General features: G+C 40.8%; 1 protein-coding gene across 5 annotated transcripts in view; it reads right to left on the bottom strand.

Moving 5' to 3' along the window:
- ARID5B (AT-rich interaction domain 5B) overlaps positions 1–15,002 on the bottom strand; it is a 203,639-nt gene that overhangs the window by 21,811 nt on the left and 166,826 nt on the right. For all 5 annotated transcript variants that reach the window (XM_072628859.1, XM_072628861.1, XM_072628860.1 and 2 more), the window contains 3 exons: positions 13,165–13,369; positions 11,128–11,180; positions 1,958–2,055 (listed from right to left, as the gene is read on the bottom strand). In XM_072628859.1, the coding sequence (XP_072484960.1) occupies positions 1,958–2,055; positions 11,128–11,180; positions 13,165–13,369 (356 nt within the window). The remainder of the gene's footprint in view (positions 1–1,957; positions 2,056–11,127; positions 11,181–13,164; positions 13,370–15,002) is intronic.

Consider the following 15,002-nt stretch of genomic DNA (forward strand, 5'->3'; position numbering starts at 1 on the left):
TGCTTAGTCATTTCAGCCATGTCTGACTCTCTGTGACCCCATCTGGGGTTCTTCTGGTAGATATACTAAAGTGGTTTGACCATTTCCTTCTCCAGTGCATTTAGAGATGAGGAAACTGAGGCAGAATGGGTTAAATGACTTGTCCAGAGTCACACAACTAGTAAGTGTCTGAGGCCAGGTTTGAACTCAGGAAGATGAGTCTTCCTTACTCCTGAGCTGGCACCCTACCCACTGTGGCTCCTAGCTAATAATAACAATAATACAGTTATTTACATGTGCTTTAATACTCAAATTGCTTAAATACCTTATTGGAGCCTCTTAACGGGTCTGTAAAGTATCAGCATTACCACTCCCACTTTACAGGGGAAAATGAGGCTCACAGTCAAATTAAGCAACTACTAATGTGCCCAAGAAGCTAAATGATTTGCTAAACTATATGGCCAATAAAAGTCAGAGGCAGGATTTGAAGTCAAGTCTCAGACTCCAAATCTTGTACTCCCTTCACTAAATCCTGCTGCCTCCTCTCTCTGGAGATGGCAAGTATGCTTTAGGTATTTTTGAAGTGTCCAACCTTAAAGCATATTTTGTGAACAGTAGAAAGATGACAGGACTTATAGGGTCAGAGGACCTACGTTTGTAGTATGGCAAGTCATGTCACACACACACACACACACACACACACACACACACACACACACACACACACACACACACACACACTCCTCCCCCCCAGCCTCTGTGTCTTCACCTGCACAATGTGGTGGATGGCTTACAACACCGCTAATTTCCCCCTGACTAAAATCTTACAGATAGTTTGACATTCCACAAAGGAAATACAGTACAAAAAAAAAAAAAAAACCCCAAAAATTCAGTAACACTCCTTTGCATCATCCTTTCTATTTCTGCAAATGGTTAGTCAGGGATTTGTTCATACGACAACCCTTGGCATATCACCCAGTTTACATGTCTTTCTTAAGCAGGCCCTGGGAAGGGCATCTACAATGGCACTGTGATCAAAGCCACTATGACGCATGCTATATCAGTGAAGAACAATTAGTAAATGTATGAATGAACTTGTCTCCCCTCCAAACAGACAAGCAAATTGTCTATTTGTTCAGCTTACTGTTTGTGCCTGGAGTCCAAGCCATTAGTGGCCATTAAGAAAGGAAGTGATGCCTAGCTTTCACAAGTCCTGCGTTGGAAACCAGAATACTGATCTCAATGGGAGGCTTCCTGTTGGATCACCTGTAATCATGGCGGAGGGTGACCTAAACAAACTACCATTTAGCTTTGGGAATCGAAGCATGAAGCAAGGACAAGTGGGGACTGTTAACTGTTCCTTCTTGACATGAGTAAGCAAGGTGTTGCCCTGATGAAAAAGCACATCCTCAACTTAGGCTAGGCTGGTAAGGCTCCATCTTGTTTGGGCTGTCACTGCCTCCATGACAGAGGATGAAGCTTGTAAAAACGGAACTGCAAAGAATGGATTTCATATGTCAAATATGTCTTTGTAGATAAAAACATCAACCGAAGCAAGAAAAACCATGGAAATTTACAAGGGCTAAAGAAATGTTGAGTTTCCAGACACAGTGGGGTAGTCTCTCCTTGGAGTTCACCAACAGGGACTTGAAAATAAAACCCTCGAGCTATGCTTTTCTGAAGCTGAGGGGGTCAGCGCTAGGGGGAGGGGTAACAATGCCTATGAAAATAGGGACCTAGCCAATGGTTGTCACCACCACATAAATGCAAGCCAAAGCGTCTTCTTTGAGCATCTGTAACCCTCAAAATCTAAGCTCAGATTTCCATCACGGTGGTGGGTTAATTAAAGTAGCAGAGGGATGTTTTCCATATCTTTTAAAAAGTCCCCTGACCTCCTCTTCTCTCTTATCCTCGACCAAATGTCTCCAAAGTAACATGCTTTTAATTAAACAAGGATTGAGGATAAGTGTTCTCTTACCTTTCATAATGTCTGCGTGTACACGTAGCTGCACTTGTGCTCCCTGGATTACCCCCCAATTCATCATAAATATGCTTCCATTGTCGGCGGGCTGTTATCTGCAAAAAACGGCAACAGCAAATTCAAACGTGCATCTTTAGAGATTCGACAGCATCTGAGCACACAGCCTTGAATGCATATGCAACAGTGCAAGAAGAGCAGCATGTTCTAGAAGCCCAAGAGAAAAGAGTCTATGGAATGTACAATAAGCTTATGGCTTTGTACCCTAACCTGATACCCATTCCTTTTGTTGACTGGAAGGAAATGGAATTCGACTGTTGGTTCCATATCATGTCACTCCATTTAGTTTCCCAAAAGGCAGCCCTCCCCTCTCCTGCCCCCATATCCTGACATTCACTCACCCCAATCAAAATCTCCAACTTAGAGACCTCGCTCCATCATATCCCACGGTTAGCCACCAGAATAAAACTAGAGCTCAGTAAAATTATTGATTAGCTCATTAGTCAAATGAAATCAAAGTGGCCATGGAATTCACAGCCGTCCCATGCTTTATTTTTATCCCAGCTTGCTAGGTCCGCCAAAACAAAACTCAAATCTGTAACTTTATATGTCACAAGCTGTTTATTTTTATTCACTTAGGTCAGCAAAAGAGTACATAGATCGAATGCTAACGAAATCTAAACATACTCCCCAAGCTAATATGTGAGCTACATGTTTTATTGGGTTGAGTGAATGAAAATAAACATCTTACAATATATTGAATTGCCTACCATGCTCTTGTTTTTTTTCCATTTTTCTGTAAAGAAATTAGGAATCTACAAAATAACAGATGGGAGATCTGGCAAAAGAATAATTTGGGGAAACCACGTCATTACTCTATCCTGGCAAGGCTAGTGGGTGTGTCCTTGAAAGTGGAAGAAAAAGGGCAAATTTCTATGCCCTATGTGAATGCTCCAAAGCAGCGCGCATAGAAGGCACGAGTGCCCGGGTGAGAGTGAATGAGTGGCTAAGGGGCCATTTTTGGTGGGTTTAACACAATCAGAGCCTGACGCTCTGCTCAAAGACACCCACAGAGCTGCCAGTGGAGTTCACTAAGGGGCCACAAGCAGCAATCAGAAAGAAAACAGATCTCACAACTTGCAATCTGGGCTCTGTAACTGCAATTTAAAGAGGAGGAGATGGGTGGTTAAATATTATAGGGTAAATGGCGCCTTTCCTGCTTTACATAAAAAGAAACCCTTCATTTTCGTAAAACCTTCTCAACAAGCCAAAGTAGGGCCTTGAGACAATATGTTATTTAGTCTTGTTCAATTCCCTGTGAAGTAGTCTTAAAACCCTTTGTTTGGTGAGTTCTTATTAGAAAGAACCACCTCTCACGTCTACCAGCAGGTAAAATGGAAATTAAAATCCTCCTCTATTCACAGGATGGTTTAGATTCTAATAAATGGTTACAGAAACCTTTTCAGCAAGACTCAAAATACATATTTTGATAAGGATTTTATATTTAATGACAATCTTCCCCCAACCTGCTTAAAGGTAAAATCATGAGCTAATTCCGTTGAAGAGGCCTGTTTTTCCTTCAGAGACTTTGTCAGTAAAAAGGGGAGAGAGAATTGTCAAAATATGCCACCCCTGGGATGTACCACTGCTCTTGAGCCTCCCTGGACAGAGGGAAAAACAGAGATGTGTCTGCTGTATTAAACTCAATTCTCTGGGGTCCACCGTCCCTATCTACCACACTGGCTATGACAACTTGGCTCATGTGGTCACTCAAGTGAAATTACTGAAACCACTTTGGGGAGAAAGTGCTTCAGGGATGAATATGTTAGCTTCTTGGCTTTGGATATTTTATCAAATATTGTGGAGCTGGCAAATGGCTGATGGCTAGATTTCCCCAGATTCCCATGCCCTGTGTTTCTAAATGTTTCTCTGGTCCTTATACTACCATTACCCCTCTCTGCTGCCCCGCTCCCCCTATCCGAGGTCCCCTACACATGCTCTGGATCTAAATGACCTCCCAAAGCTGAGTTCCAATCAATTATGACTAGGTTAAGAGGTAAAGACTAATAGGCTCTTCTTCCCCCATGGTGGGTCCTACTGTTAAATACACTTGTGATACTGAAAAGACATGATGTCTTTGAGAATAAGCCATGAATTATCAAAGGAGAAGAATTCTGCTCACACTGGGATCGAAACTGAGTCAGCTGGAAGTGTGCAGGGCACAGTTCTGCATGAATAAGCCATGTCCACACTTGTTAGAATTGGTGTTTGTTAGCACCCACTAGTAGGAATTGTGCCTCTACAGCTCTTGTTAATACTTCTGTCATCACGAATGAAGACAGGATCTTAGCCAAGGTTATCTCTGTTTTGACTGTATTTTAAAGCCATAGCCCTGAATGGCTTGATGGGTTGAAGTTTTAAGACAAAATGCTTTTTCTCTTTACACCGGAAAAAGACATGAAATGTGCTCTTATCGACTACAAAAGGCTTTTAAGTCCTGGGATCTCCTCGACACAAATTCCTTTTTGCTCTATTTCTCCAGTCTCATTCTCACTTACTTTTCATTCAAATGCTCACCATGGGTCCTAAAATAAGAAATCTCAAAAGTCCACCCAGTGTAGGATATCTAAGATGTTTTTGAGATTGACGTGAGGCAAAGTACTGATGTGTGCCTTATTCCAGTCTCGCTGAGGAGGAGACACCCATGTCTACCACCCAAAAGGAAAATTTCCCTTCATATGGATAAGCTAGAGCCTGACCCTATGATCTCAGTGAGATAAGGCACTCCCAGATGAAGAAACCTCTTCTACCTATGTCTGCCAACATCTTTGCAACTTCCATTCCTGGAGAAAGTTAGCTGGGGCACAGAGAGGATGTGGCATCCTGGATGTATCAGAGGTGGGGTTGAACCCCAGAACTCCCAGCCTCTGAGGTCAGCTGTCTGTCTAAGACTCACTCTGTCTCTGTTAATTCATAGCAGTAAATCAAGCCCTAAATTTATCTCTCATTTTTTTTTTTGGCTATAGTGCATGGTGTACATCCATATTAGGGGTTGCCTGTTGGCACTTGCCTTCATCCCGAAAGCTCTCCTTGGCACATACAGTGCCCTCCTAGGTAGCAAAGATAGTGTGTGAGTAGCCTCTAGGATGTGGCATCACTTAAGTGGTGATTGCCATGGTCACAGGATGCCAGAATCAGAGATCTGAGCTTGGAGACCCTCCCAGAAACTAATTTAAGTCAGCCCTTCACTGAACCTGAGTCACTCTTCTTTTCCCTACCCACTGTCTATCTGCCTTTCTCTCACCGCTGGACTTTCTGAGGTCCTACTGTACGAATTCCACTGGAATAAGGTCCAATTCCTACAAAATCCCTAATATAAAGTATGTTCTCTCCTCATGCTCCCAGCACCTCTGGCGTTTTTAGATCCTTACTAGCTGTGCAATTCACTTGTATGAGCTTCGTTACTAATCAAAGCAATCAATATTTGTAAAATATCACTCACGATTCATGAGAACTCATGAGAGACAAAACATTTGCGTCTTCCTAAGTCCTAAACCCTGGCCATCAAGCGCAGCACTCCAACTTGAATGGTTGGAATATTTTAACTTTAAGAGATATTCAAATGCCTTTTAAAGACAATCTAGCTACCATTATCTTCATGATGTTCTCCTCACAAAGCAGAGCCTGGGCTTTCAAAATTAGTTACAATATCCCTGAAGGTAAAAAGCCTATAATCAAGACCAATTCCAATACCTTATCTAGGTGTAGAGATGGACCATGGATCCCCAAGCTATGCCAATGGAAAACAAGCCCTGGCAATGCCTGCCATCCCAGGAAGATCTTGACTACGGGTTCAGAGATGGACACCATTATCTGAGAAACTAGACTAGCTAAGTTTGGAGAGATTCATTATCAGAAGATTGGCCACCATTTTTTTGGGGGAGTAGTGTTCGAGTAGATCATAGATCATAGATTTAAAGCTGAAAGGCACTTTAAAGGTCATTTAATTGAATCTCTTTATTTTAAAGAGAAGAAAACCAAGGTCCAGAGAGCTGATAACACTAAGCTGGCACTTATGTAGCACTTTAAGGTTTGCGAAGAATTTTATAAATATCATCTCATTTGATGCTCCCAAACAACCCTGTGAGATAGGTACTATCATTATTCCCATTTAACAGATGGAGAAATTGGAGTCTGAAGAAGTGAAATAATTTGCCCAGGGTCTACCAGGAAGCACCTAACAGAAGTAGGTATGATCCAAGTCTTCTGACTCCAAATCCCCTAAACTGTCTTCTCATGTCATGACACTACCTACCAAGTGGTGGAAGGGTTCCGATCTTTGCTGGTGCAGGAAGACCTTCACCAATTAAATCAAGGATCTTTAAAAAAAAGAAGAGGAGGGTGCTGAGATCAAACAGCCCTCAGTGAGAAGAGAGATAGCTGTGACCTGCTGGGACCTTGGGGCTGTTCCACAGTGGCTAAAGGTAGGACCAAGGCCCATCTGCTTCCAGGACTGCCCGAGTTCATTCTGTGAATCCTTCTTCTGCAGGAAGTCTGAGGGCTAGCTGAATTCAAGGAATATGCCTTTTTTTCCTGGTAGCACTCCAGGAACTCAAGTGTCTCCAAATTACATGACATCATCCTTGGCCCTGCTAGCTTCAAATTAAGCAAGAAGCTGTGTGCCTAGAGAACTGAGGTCAGACTCGGAGGATGTCATGAGAATGATGTCAAACTCTGCCTAACCCACACAGTGAAGATAACAGGCATTTGCCAAAATGCAAAAGAAAAAAAATCGTGGCTTTGTCATTTGGGGGAGGGGAGAGCGGAAGCAATTAATCGAGAGGCTTAGCAAGTACTGTTGTGGTTCATCATCCCAAGCCACCAGAATAGGAATCCATTAAGACTTTTTGTTCTCTCTGTGATCTTTTCCCCAACTGTTGGTTGTTCTGGCCACAGAAGCAGCAAGCCAACAGGGAATACCTCTGAGATCAATATAGGTATCATGCATCTTGGAAAGGACCCATCAGCTCTAAGACCCTCAGCTCTCTGGAGGGATGAAGAAATTAAGGTCACCCACCTGCCATCTGTCTAGCCAAAGGGGAGGGAGAGGGGTGGCCCATCAGAGCATATGTCTGAAAAGGAAAGTTGGGAGTGACAAAACAACTGTAGACTTGTCACTATACATCAACAAGAGCTCTAGCAAAGGCTTTTGAAGAAAATCAAATCCATCCCAGTAGACTAATAGGCTCTAAACATTGGGATCTACAGACACCACATCCATTTCTGTATCCGCTGGCTGGCCAAGAGAAGAGAGAGCACTACTTCTGACATACCACAGAGACCTGAAGAACAAATTCTGCCCTGTCTTCTTTTTTTTTTAAATTTGTCATACAATTTGAAGGCTGCAAAGGGCTGAGACTGAAGGCTCCCACAATCTGAAATAGCATCCAGAAGTTTTGAAATAGCTTACAACCACAAACAAAAACAAGCCAATTGAAAGAGTTTATTCTGTAACCACTATGGATTCCAGCGAGCTGTCTTTATCTTACCATGAGTCAGAAGCCGAACAGATCAAACTATAGGTTTTCTACATGTGAGTGACTGTCTACTGCCACATACAAAACCCACATCTTGATTCTTGTCTCTGTTGAAGTGCACTTGTTTTCTCAACGAGAAGAGTATGGTGGTATAAGGGGTGAGAATATGGGCTTGGGTCTGAATGCCATCTCCATCACTGACCCAAGTGAAAATGGTGGAGTCTTTCGGCCTCTCTGGGCCTCAGTTGCTTCCCTTATAAATAATGAAAATGGCCTAGGTGAAGTGTTTTTAACTGTTTGTGTGTGTGTTATAGATCTTTTTAGTAGCCCAGTAAAACCTCATCTCAGAATAATATTTTGTTTAGTTTTTACATAAAATCGAATACATAGGATTACAAGGGAAACCAATTATATTAAGGTACAATAATCAAAATATCTATTTTTAAAATTTCATGAACTCCAGGTTAAGAACCTTGGACTAGATGGTCTCTTGAGTTCTCTTCCTAAAACCTCAGCCAATGATTTAGACCATTATAAATTAATGATATCTTCCTCTAGGCAACATTAGCTACAAGGAAGAACTAAATGATTGTAAAGATCGTGAGAATCACAAGATTTAAATCACTCAGTGCAACTACCTTCCTATATTCCAGATTAAGTTTGTCATTAGAAAAGTTTTGAAGATCCATCTTTGCACAACAGACACACAAGGGATCACTAGATCCATATCAAAGTTAGTTATGAAATCTGCTTACCCAGATACCCTGAAAAAGATGTCAGTCACTAGGAATAAGCTCTGAGAGATCAAATGAGCTTCTCCAGGTTACATGGATAGTTTAGGAATGGATACCTCTGGTAGTTGGATATTTGGTATACTGGACAAATAACTCCCTTTTGGCCTATGGAATCTAATGAAAGAGTAGTTAATTGTTTTCAAAATTCACTAGAGTCTACATGAGAATATCTAAGTCAAGAAGACATTTGAAAGAAAAGTAAAAAGTAAATATCTTTATGTGGTGTTGACTATGTGTGCTTTATCTGCCATGCTTAGCTTCAAAGGAAAGTCCCTATCATACAATCACACAATTCTTATTAGTCAAAGTGGGTCATCTGCCCAAGAGAAGCAGCTCCCTGCATTTAATAGATCAGTAAATCTACAACTAGACCCTTAAATCCTTAGATTTTCCAGTTGATGGCTCCCAAGAAGACAAAGATGGATAAAGGAGGAAACTGGGGTTGCTGTAAAAAAAAAAACAACAGGGTCCTCTCCCCCTAGCCTAGCAAAAAGAAGAGGGAGATGACAGGCAGTTAGAAGAAGGTGACAGTCATAGACTGGCTTGGCTTCAGTTTTCTGCCTCCAGATACAAGTCCACATTAGGTACGGTAAGGAATGCATACAAATGGAAGGTCAACCTCAATCTGGCTTTCAGTATTATATATCCATTTAGCATCCCAAACACCCTATATATTACCTCACACAGGGATATATATATATATATGTGTGTGTATATATATATATATGTATATATATATATGTATATATATATATGTATATATATATATATATATATATACATATATATATATATATATATGAAAATCTATGTTGTTATATACTGTTGCATGAAAAAAAGTACCTGGGAGGAAAATGACATGAGAATAAGTAGAACTGGTGAATTTATCAGCACTTTCCTTGACAGTGAATGGCATGCAGAATTGCTGGGTCTAAAGAATGTATTCTGCAACAATAATATCCCGTCTTCTTTGATATTTCAAGGATTTACCATTGAAGACTGTTATGAGGTCCCAATAAGACAACAGATAAAAAGTAGTTTAGACCATTAAATCTGTCTACAAATGCCAGCTATTGTTACTGTCATTATTATAAATTATTATTTCACTGGTGTGGGTGCTCCCTTCAGACTGCAACTTTTCTAAAAGTCAGCAGGAACTTTAACAAGTGAAGTTGGGCAAGATTTCAGTCCTTGCTGGTCAACATTCCAATGACAACTCACTCCAAACTTAGCAAGACCTAGCCTTGGACACCAACCACATATAGATGGAATCACCAGGAGGCTTTTAAGAACCCAGCACTATCTCCTAGTCATGATGAGGGCTCATGGGAAGACTGTTATGGAAGCTTACCTTCTCATTTCACAGAAAACATTTATCCCTATCCTTCACAATATAGGTTGGATCACAGGGCTGATTTCTAAATCGATGAGACATACTCTGTACAAGTTGCCATCTTTCTCACAAAGACAAAAACTATAATTAGCTCAGTATCTTACTAAGACAGAAGCCATGGAGTCAAGGTTAGAGCCTATCTACCACTCCTATCAACAGAGCCATCCATGTGCAATAATTACATTGTTTATTTTTATTCATGGCACTTCAGAAAATAAACACTGTGAGTCACTCACGCCTGTGAATGCATCTTTTACATGCGGTTCATATAGGAATAATATTTCCTTATAAACATGCATATATCATATGGAAAATTAATTTATACATGGGAAAACACACACACAGATCTATCAAAGAATTCCAAGTCAGAATGCACAGCAGATTATCTGTCCTATAAATACAGTATTGTCTGTGCCACCTTTTCTCCACCCCCTAGTTCCTTGCATCAAACTAGGAAATCAGTTTGTGAAACAATATGCTTTATCTGCAAAAACAAAAAACAAAACCCCCCCCACGCACTGGTTATTATATTTGGGCTAAAATGAATTTTATTTTCTTGATTTTGTGTCTCTTATTGTCATTTTACTACCAAACAGAGATAACCCAGATTACTTCTTTTTAAAAAAAATTCTTATTCAATTTCTGAAGAAACTGCACAACTTAATCTGATCACTGTGTGCAAAAGAAAGCATTTCCAGTGACGACATCTTCCTGTGTCAATTGGTTTTATTGCAGATGTCATCTCTGCGGGCTGTATTAATGCAGCTCTTTCTTCTGATTTCAAGATTCTAATCTAAGTTTGTTGCTCTAACATTTTATAGGTTCAAAAAATATGCTGCAAAATCCGTGGCCATCAAATTTTCCTGTGGGCTAAAAATAAACTGTTCCTGTCAGATAGAATTAGCCGATAAGAAAGTGTCAGGGCCTTTTCTGAATTAGGTTGATCACTTCCTGTTTATGTGGTATTGGCCCTTGTCTAATAAAGCCTTTTTTTGTGTGTGCTAGCAATAAGAGAAAATTCTGCTGCATATGATTCCTGAATGACCAATACTGATTACTCCTGAAAGCCTTTAATACATTTCCCATATTAGACATGAACAGATGTCAGGTATGTTGCCAACTGGAATTTCTTTTATTCTATCTTGGCCTCTTGTACAATAATAAGCCTTTCTCAACATGGGGAAAAATCACAGACCCAACTGATTTCCTAGACAAGGAAGAGTTCCATATGTTTTCTACTTGTCGTTTTTTTACGACAAGTTTACAATTTTGCCAAACCTGGGACTAATTGGGACCATTTCCAAGAGTAGCCGGAGAAACCCCCAAAGGGCAGAGCTATTTGAAGAGCCAGTGTATGGTTGCTGACTTTTGCTTCTTTCCCATTTTGGTCAAAGAAGGGAAAGTGAGATTGCACAATTATTTCATTTAAGTTATTTCAACACTTACTGTTTCATATCCTCCCAGGTTTTGAGCAGCTTGAAACATAGTCCAAAGGTTGACTGTTAGAGGGATAATAAGTATTTAGATAAGCATTGCATTAATGTACTTCCGAGAAATTTCAATTAAACATTAAGAAAATAAATAAACTGAGAAGAAGAAATAGGCGTGCTAATCCACCCCAGAGAGAGAGAGAGGGGCAGACTTACTTGGGAAACAGTTTACCAAAGGGCATTCATTCATTCCACAACAGGATATGGGATGATTTACAATATATCTTAAGGAACATTAATACACAGTTACGGAAATGGTTCTACTTTTAGGATCAGGAAAAGGACAATTTGAGTACTGTTTCCATCAGTCTGACAGCAGAATCCTATTACTCAATTGTCCTTGGGAAAAATGTGTGATTTTAAAAGTGGAGTTACTCACCGAGCTTCTGTGAAGAAGTCATTGATTAAATAGTAATATATTATGACTGTCTCAGAGAAGAACTGCCATAATCAATAGATAACAGCTATTTTCATATATTATTGCTTTCATAATAGAATAACGGATGGCAACACCACGTTAAAGGCCCATCCTGTATTTCAGACACGCATGGAGACTCTCAACGACTACACCAGTATTTCCAACCAGAGTCAGCAGCCAGGTGGCAGATCTATCAGAGGGGCAGCGGCCTTCCTTCTTTCTCAGAGGAATTCCGAGGTGAGCATGCTGTGTGTACTTGCTCAGCCTCTGGCCATCTGTGTGCTGGATATTGCTTTTTTACAGGCCTCTCTCTGTGGCATTAGCCCATGTCCATGATGCTCAGCAACTCCAGTAAACAGCTACTAACAACTGTGTCTGTCTGTGTGGAGTATCATGGAACAGGGACTGCCGTGGACTGGGTAGTTTAGGCTCCCATTTCTTCTCCCAAATCTGAATTTCGAGTAATTCTTTGGCAGCAGAAATAAGGACTACAATGAAAATAAAACAAGGTTCTTTGACACATCACGTTCTCAAAGCCTCATTGAACCTTGTACCTTTTTCAGAGCACTCAAGAGCTTTGCTTAGGCCTTGATTTAATCTGAGTCAATGCATTATGCAGCAAAGCTGTTCATAGTACATTAATTTCACTTCTATTTTCAGAAACCAGTTTTCAGACAAACATTGTAATCATTTGTCGTTATATAAGTTTATAATGGCTGAGAGTTGGGTTGCAATCAGTGCCAAGTGCTATTAGGTATGTAAATTGTTATGTAAAACACACAGGTTTGACATTCTTCATCAAAATGACACATGGTTTTAATCTAGGAAGATATGTTTAGAGAAAGGGATATTTCAAGGCAGGGAGCTCTCTCTTTTGTGTACCTCCGAATCTATGGGCAACGAAGACATTTCTAGACACAGTGATGAACTTGGGAGATGTGTGCTCTCCTCCTCAGTGGCATTTTGCTCAGCTATGATTTTCCCATCAGTTGCAAATAAGTTTTGACACTTAAAATGTTAATGTTAAAATAATTTGAAATAGGGCCTCTGTTCTGGACTGTCTCCTTACTTCTTCTGAAGCTGGCCATTTACTTATTATCATCCAATAAATGGGGAGAGAGGGAGGTTTGCTGGGAAAACATCTCTCCTCTTTCTTTGTAGCTATACTGACCATCTTTCAATGCCCGGGCTTAATATCTGTCTTTTCACAGGCAACATCTGTGCATGATAAAGCTACGTCATCTTATTATCTCAGGAGAAAGGCATTACAGACGCTACAGTTTGACAAAACAGAAAATGAGAAACTTTCAACATGTCTATTTCCAGTCATAATCAGTGGATTCAAGACTATAAATACCTTTTTGCGACTGGCCCGGAAGGACCACTTGAGAGGGAAGAGGCCGAGGAATGCCTGGCCGGGTGACATGGGGCAGGTCCAGTATAAACGGACAGCGTCAGCCCCAAATTAGGCCGTTAGCCTAATCTCTGGGAAGCACTTAAAAAAAAAAAACCTCACAAGAAATCTGAACAGTTCTGTAATACAGAAGAAAAAGAGAGGTAAAAAATTGTACTTACTCTGCTTAAACCCTAAATAGGGAATACGTTCTATCGGTGTCTTCCTTTCTTTCATGTACTTGTAAAGGGCCACTAGGAAGGCCTGCTCTTCCGCCCGGCATTCTTCCCCAATGGTAACCTTTGATTTCTCCTCACTGGAGCCCTTTTTACAGCTGCTGTGGTTACTCTTGGGCTTGGCCAAGGCTGATCTGGCCTCACATTTCACCTGGAAAGAGGAAAACCCACCACATCAAACCTAGCACAGGCCCAGAGAGCTTATTCTAAATCATGCTGGAGCCCAAACATTCCCAGGGCAGGAAGGGGGAACCAATCAGATTCCATCAGAGTCCAGTTAGCCATCCAAACAGGGAACACATCCAGCTCTTGGAGTCATCTCTACATGGGAATGGTTTTCAACGGTTTAAGTACTTTTCATTTCTTTCTTTTTATGGGAATATCAACTTAAAACATCATTGCCATCTGCTGGGAAAGTTCTCCAGGTGCCAGATGCTGTTTCTTTCACTTCTGAAAGCAGTTCTATCCTTGATGCTACCAGGCAACCCATTCTTCCCAACCAACGGCCCCCATTTTGGTGGTTGACTCCAACACACACACACACGCACACACACACACACGCATACACACACACACGCACACACACACATGCACACGCGCGCACACACACACACACACACACACACACACACACACACACACACACACCATTTCTCCAGAAAACTCATGTTAGTGATGTCCTCTTCGTCAATTCCAGTCAAGATATCAGCAGAAACAGACATTCCTGTTAATGGCATTGATGGGCTTGAGGCATTGGATCACAGATTTGAAGGTACTAGGGATATTAGGATAGGTAGTAGGGATATTAGGATCTATCTAGTCTAGGAATTCTTCACTTAAGGTCAAGGGTCTATGGATAGATTTCAAGGGAAAAATCTTTTTTTCCTTAACCTTTAACTAAAATTGAGCATTTCTTTCAATTATGAATGTTGTCAACAAACCATTAATCTGAGCATGGGTTTCTAGGCTTTGTTGGACTCCCAAAAGAGTCCAGGATACACATACATAAAATTAAGAACTTCCATTCATTCTAACCTCTCTGTGCTTCAGAAGAGAAAACTGAGGTAGAAACATGAAATGATTTTTTCCAAGGTCATGCGTAGAATCATAGCTGTATGTCTGGATATCAGAGGCCCTCTTGTGCAATTCTCTCGTTTCACAGATGAGGCTCATGAAAGCTAAGGGTCTTACCTAAGACTTGACAGACAGTAAGTATCATCGGCAGGATTTAAACCTGTCTCCTCTGAGTCCAGTTGTCCATTTCCCAATCTACAAGATGAGAGATTTGAACTATGTGTTCTCCCAGGTCCCTCTAGCTCTATGATTCTTTTAATAAGAAGACATCCAGGACTATAGATCTATTTATCTATCTCTATCTCCCAGACTATTGATAACTGACTTAGAGATGATTTAGTCCAACCGTCTTAATGTAAATATAAGGAAACTGGGACCTCCAGAAATTATGAGCCTTGTTCAATAAATCTGACCTAATAAATAGTACACAGAGACTTGAAAGCAAGTCTCCCTACTTGTTCTTTAGAGTCTGTGTAGTTCAACGGAGAAAAAACTTGAATCAGAAGATGTGGGTTCAAACCCTGGCTCTGCTCCTTACCAACTTACCAAGTCATTTGACTTGTCCAGACCTCAATTCTGCATCTAGAAATTGAAAGGTTTGGACAACATAGCCTCCATCATCCCTTCCACCTCTAATCCTATGATCCTAAATAGAGAAAAAACTAGGCTGGTCACCATATGGGGGTAAACCGAGTGACTCATGGTCGGTC

This window comes from Notamacropus eugenii, chromosome 1 (assembly GCF_028372415.1).
Source record: "Notamacropus eugenii isolate mMacEug1 chromosome 1, mMacEug1.pri_v2, whole genome shotgun sequence".
Taxonomy (NCBI): domain Eukaryota; kingdom Metazoa; phylum Chordata; class Mammalia; order Diprotodontia; family Macropodidae; genus Notamacropus; species Notamacropus eugenii.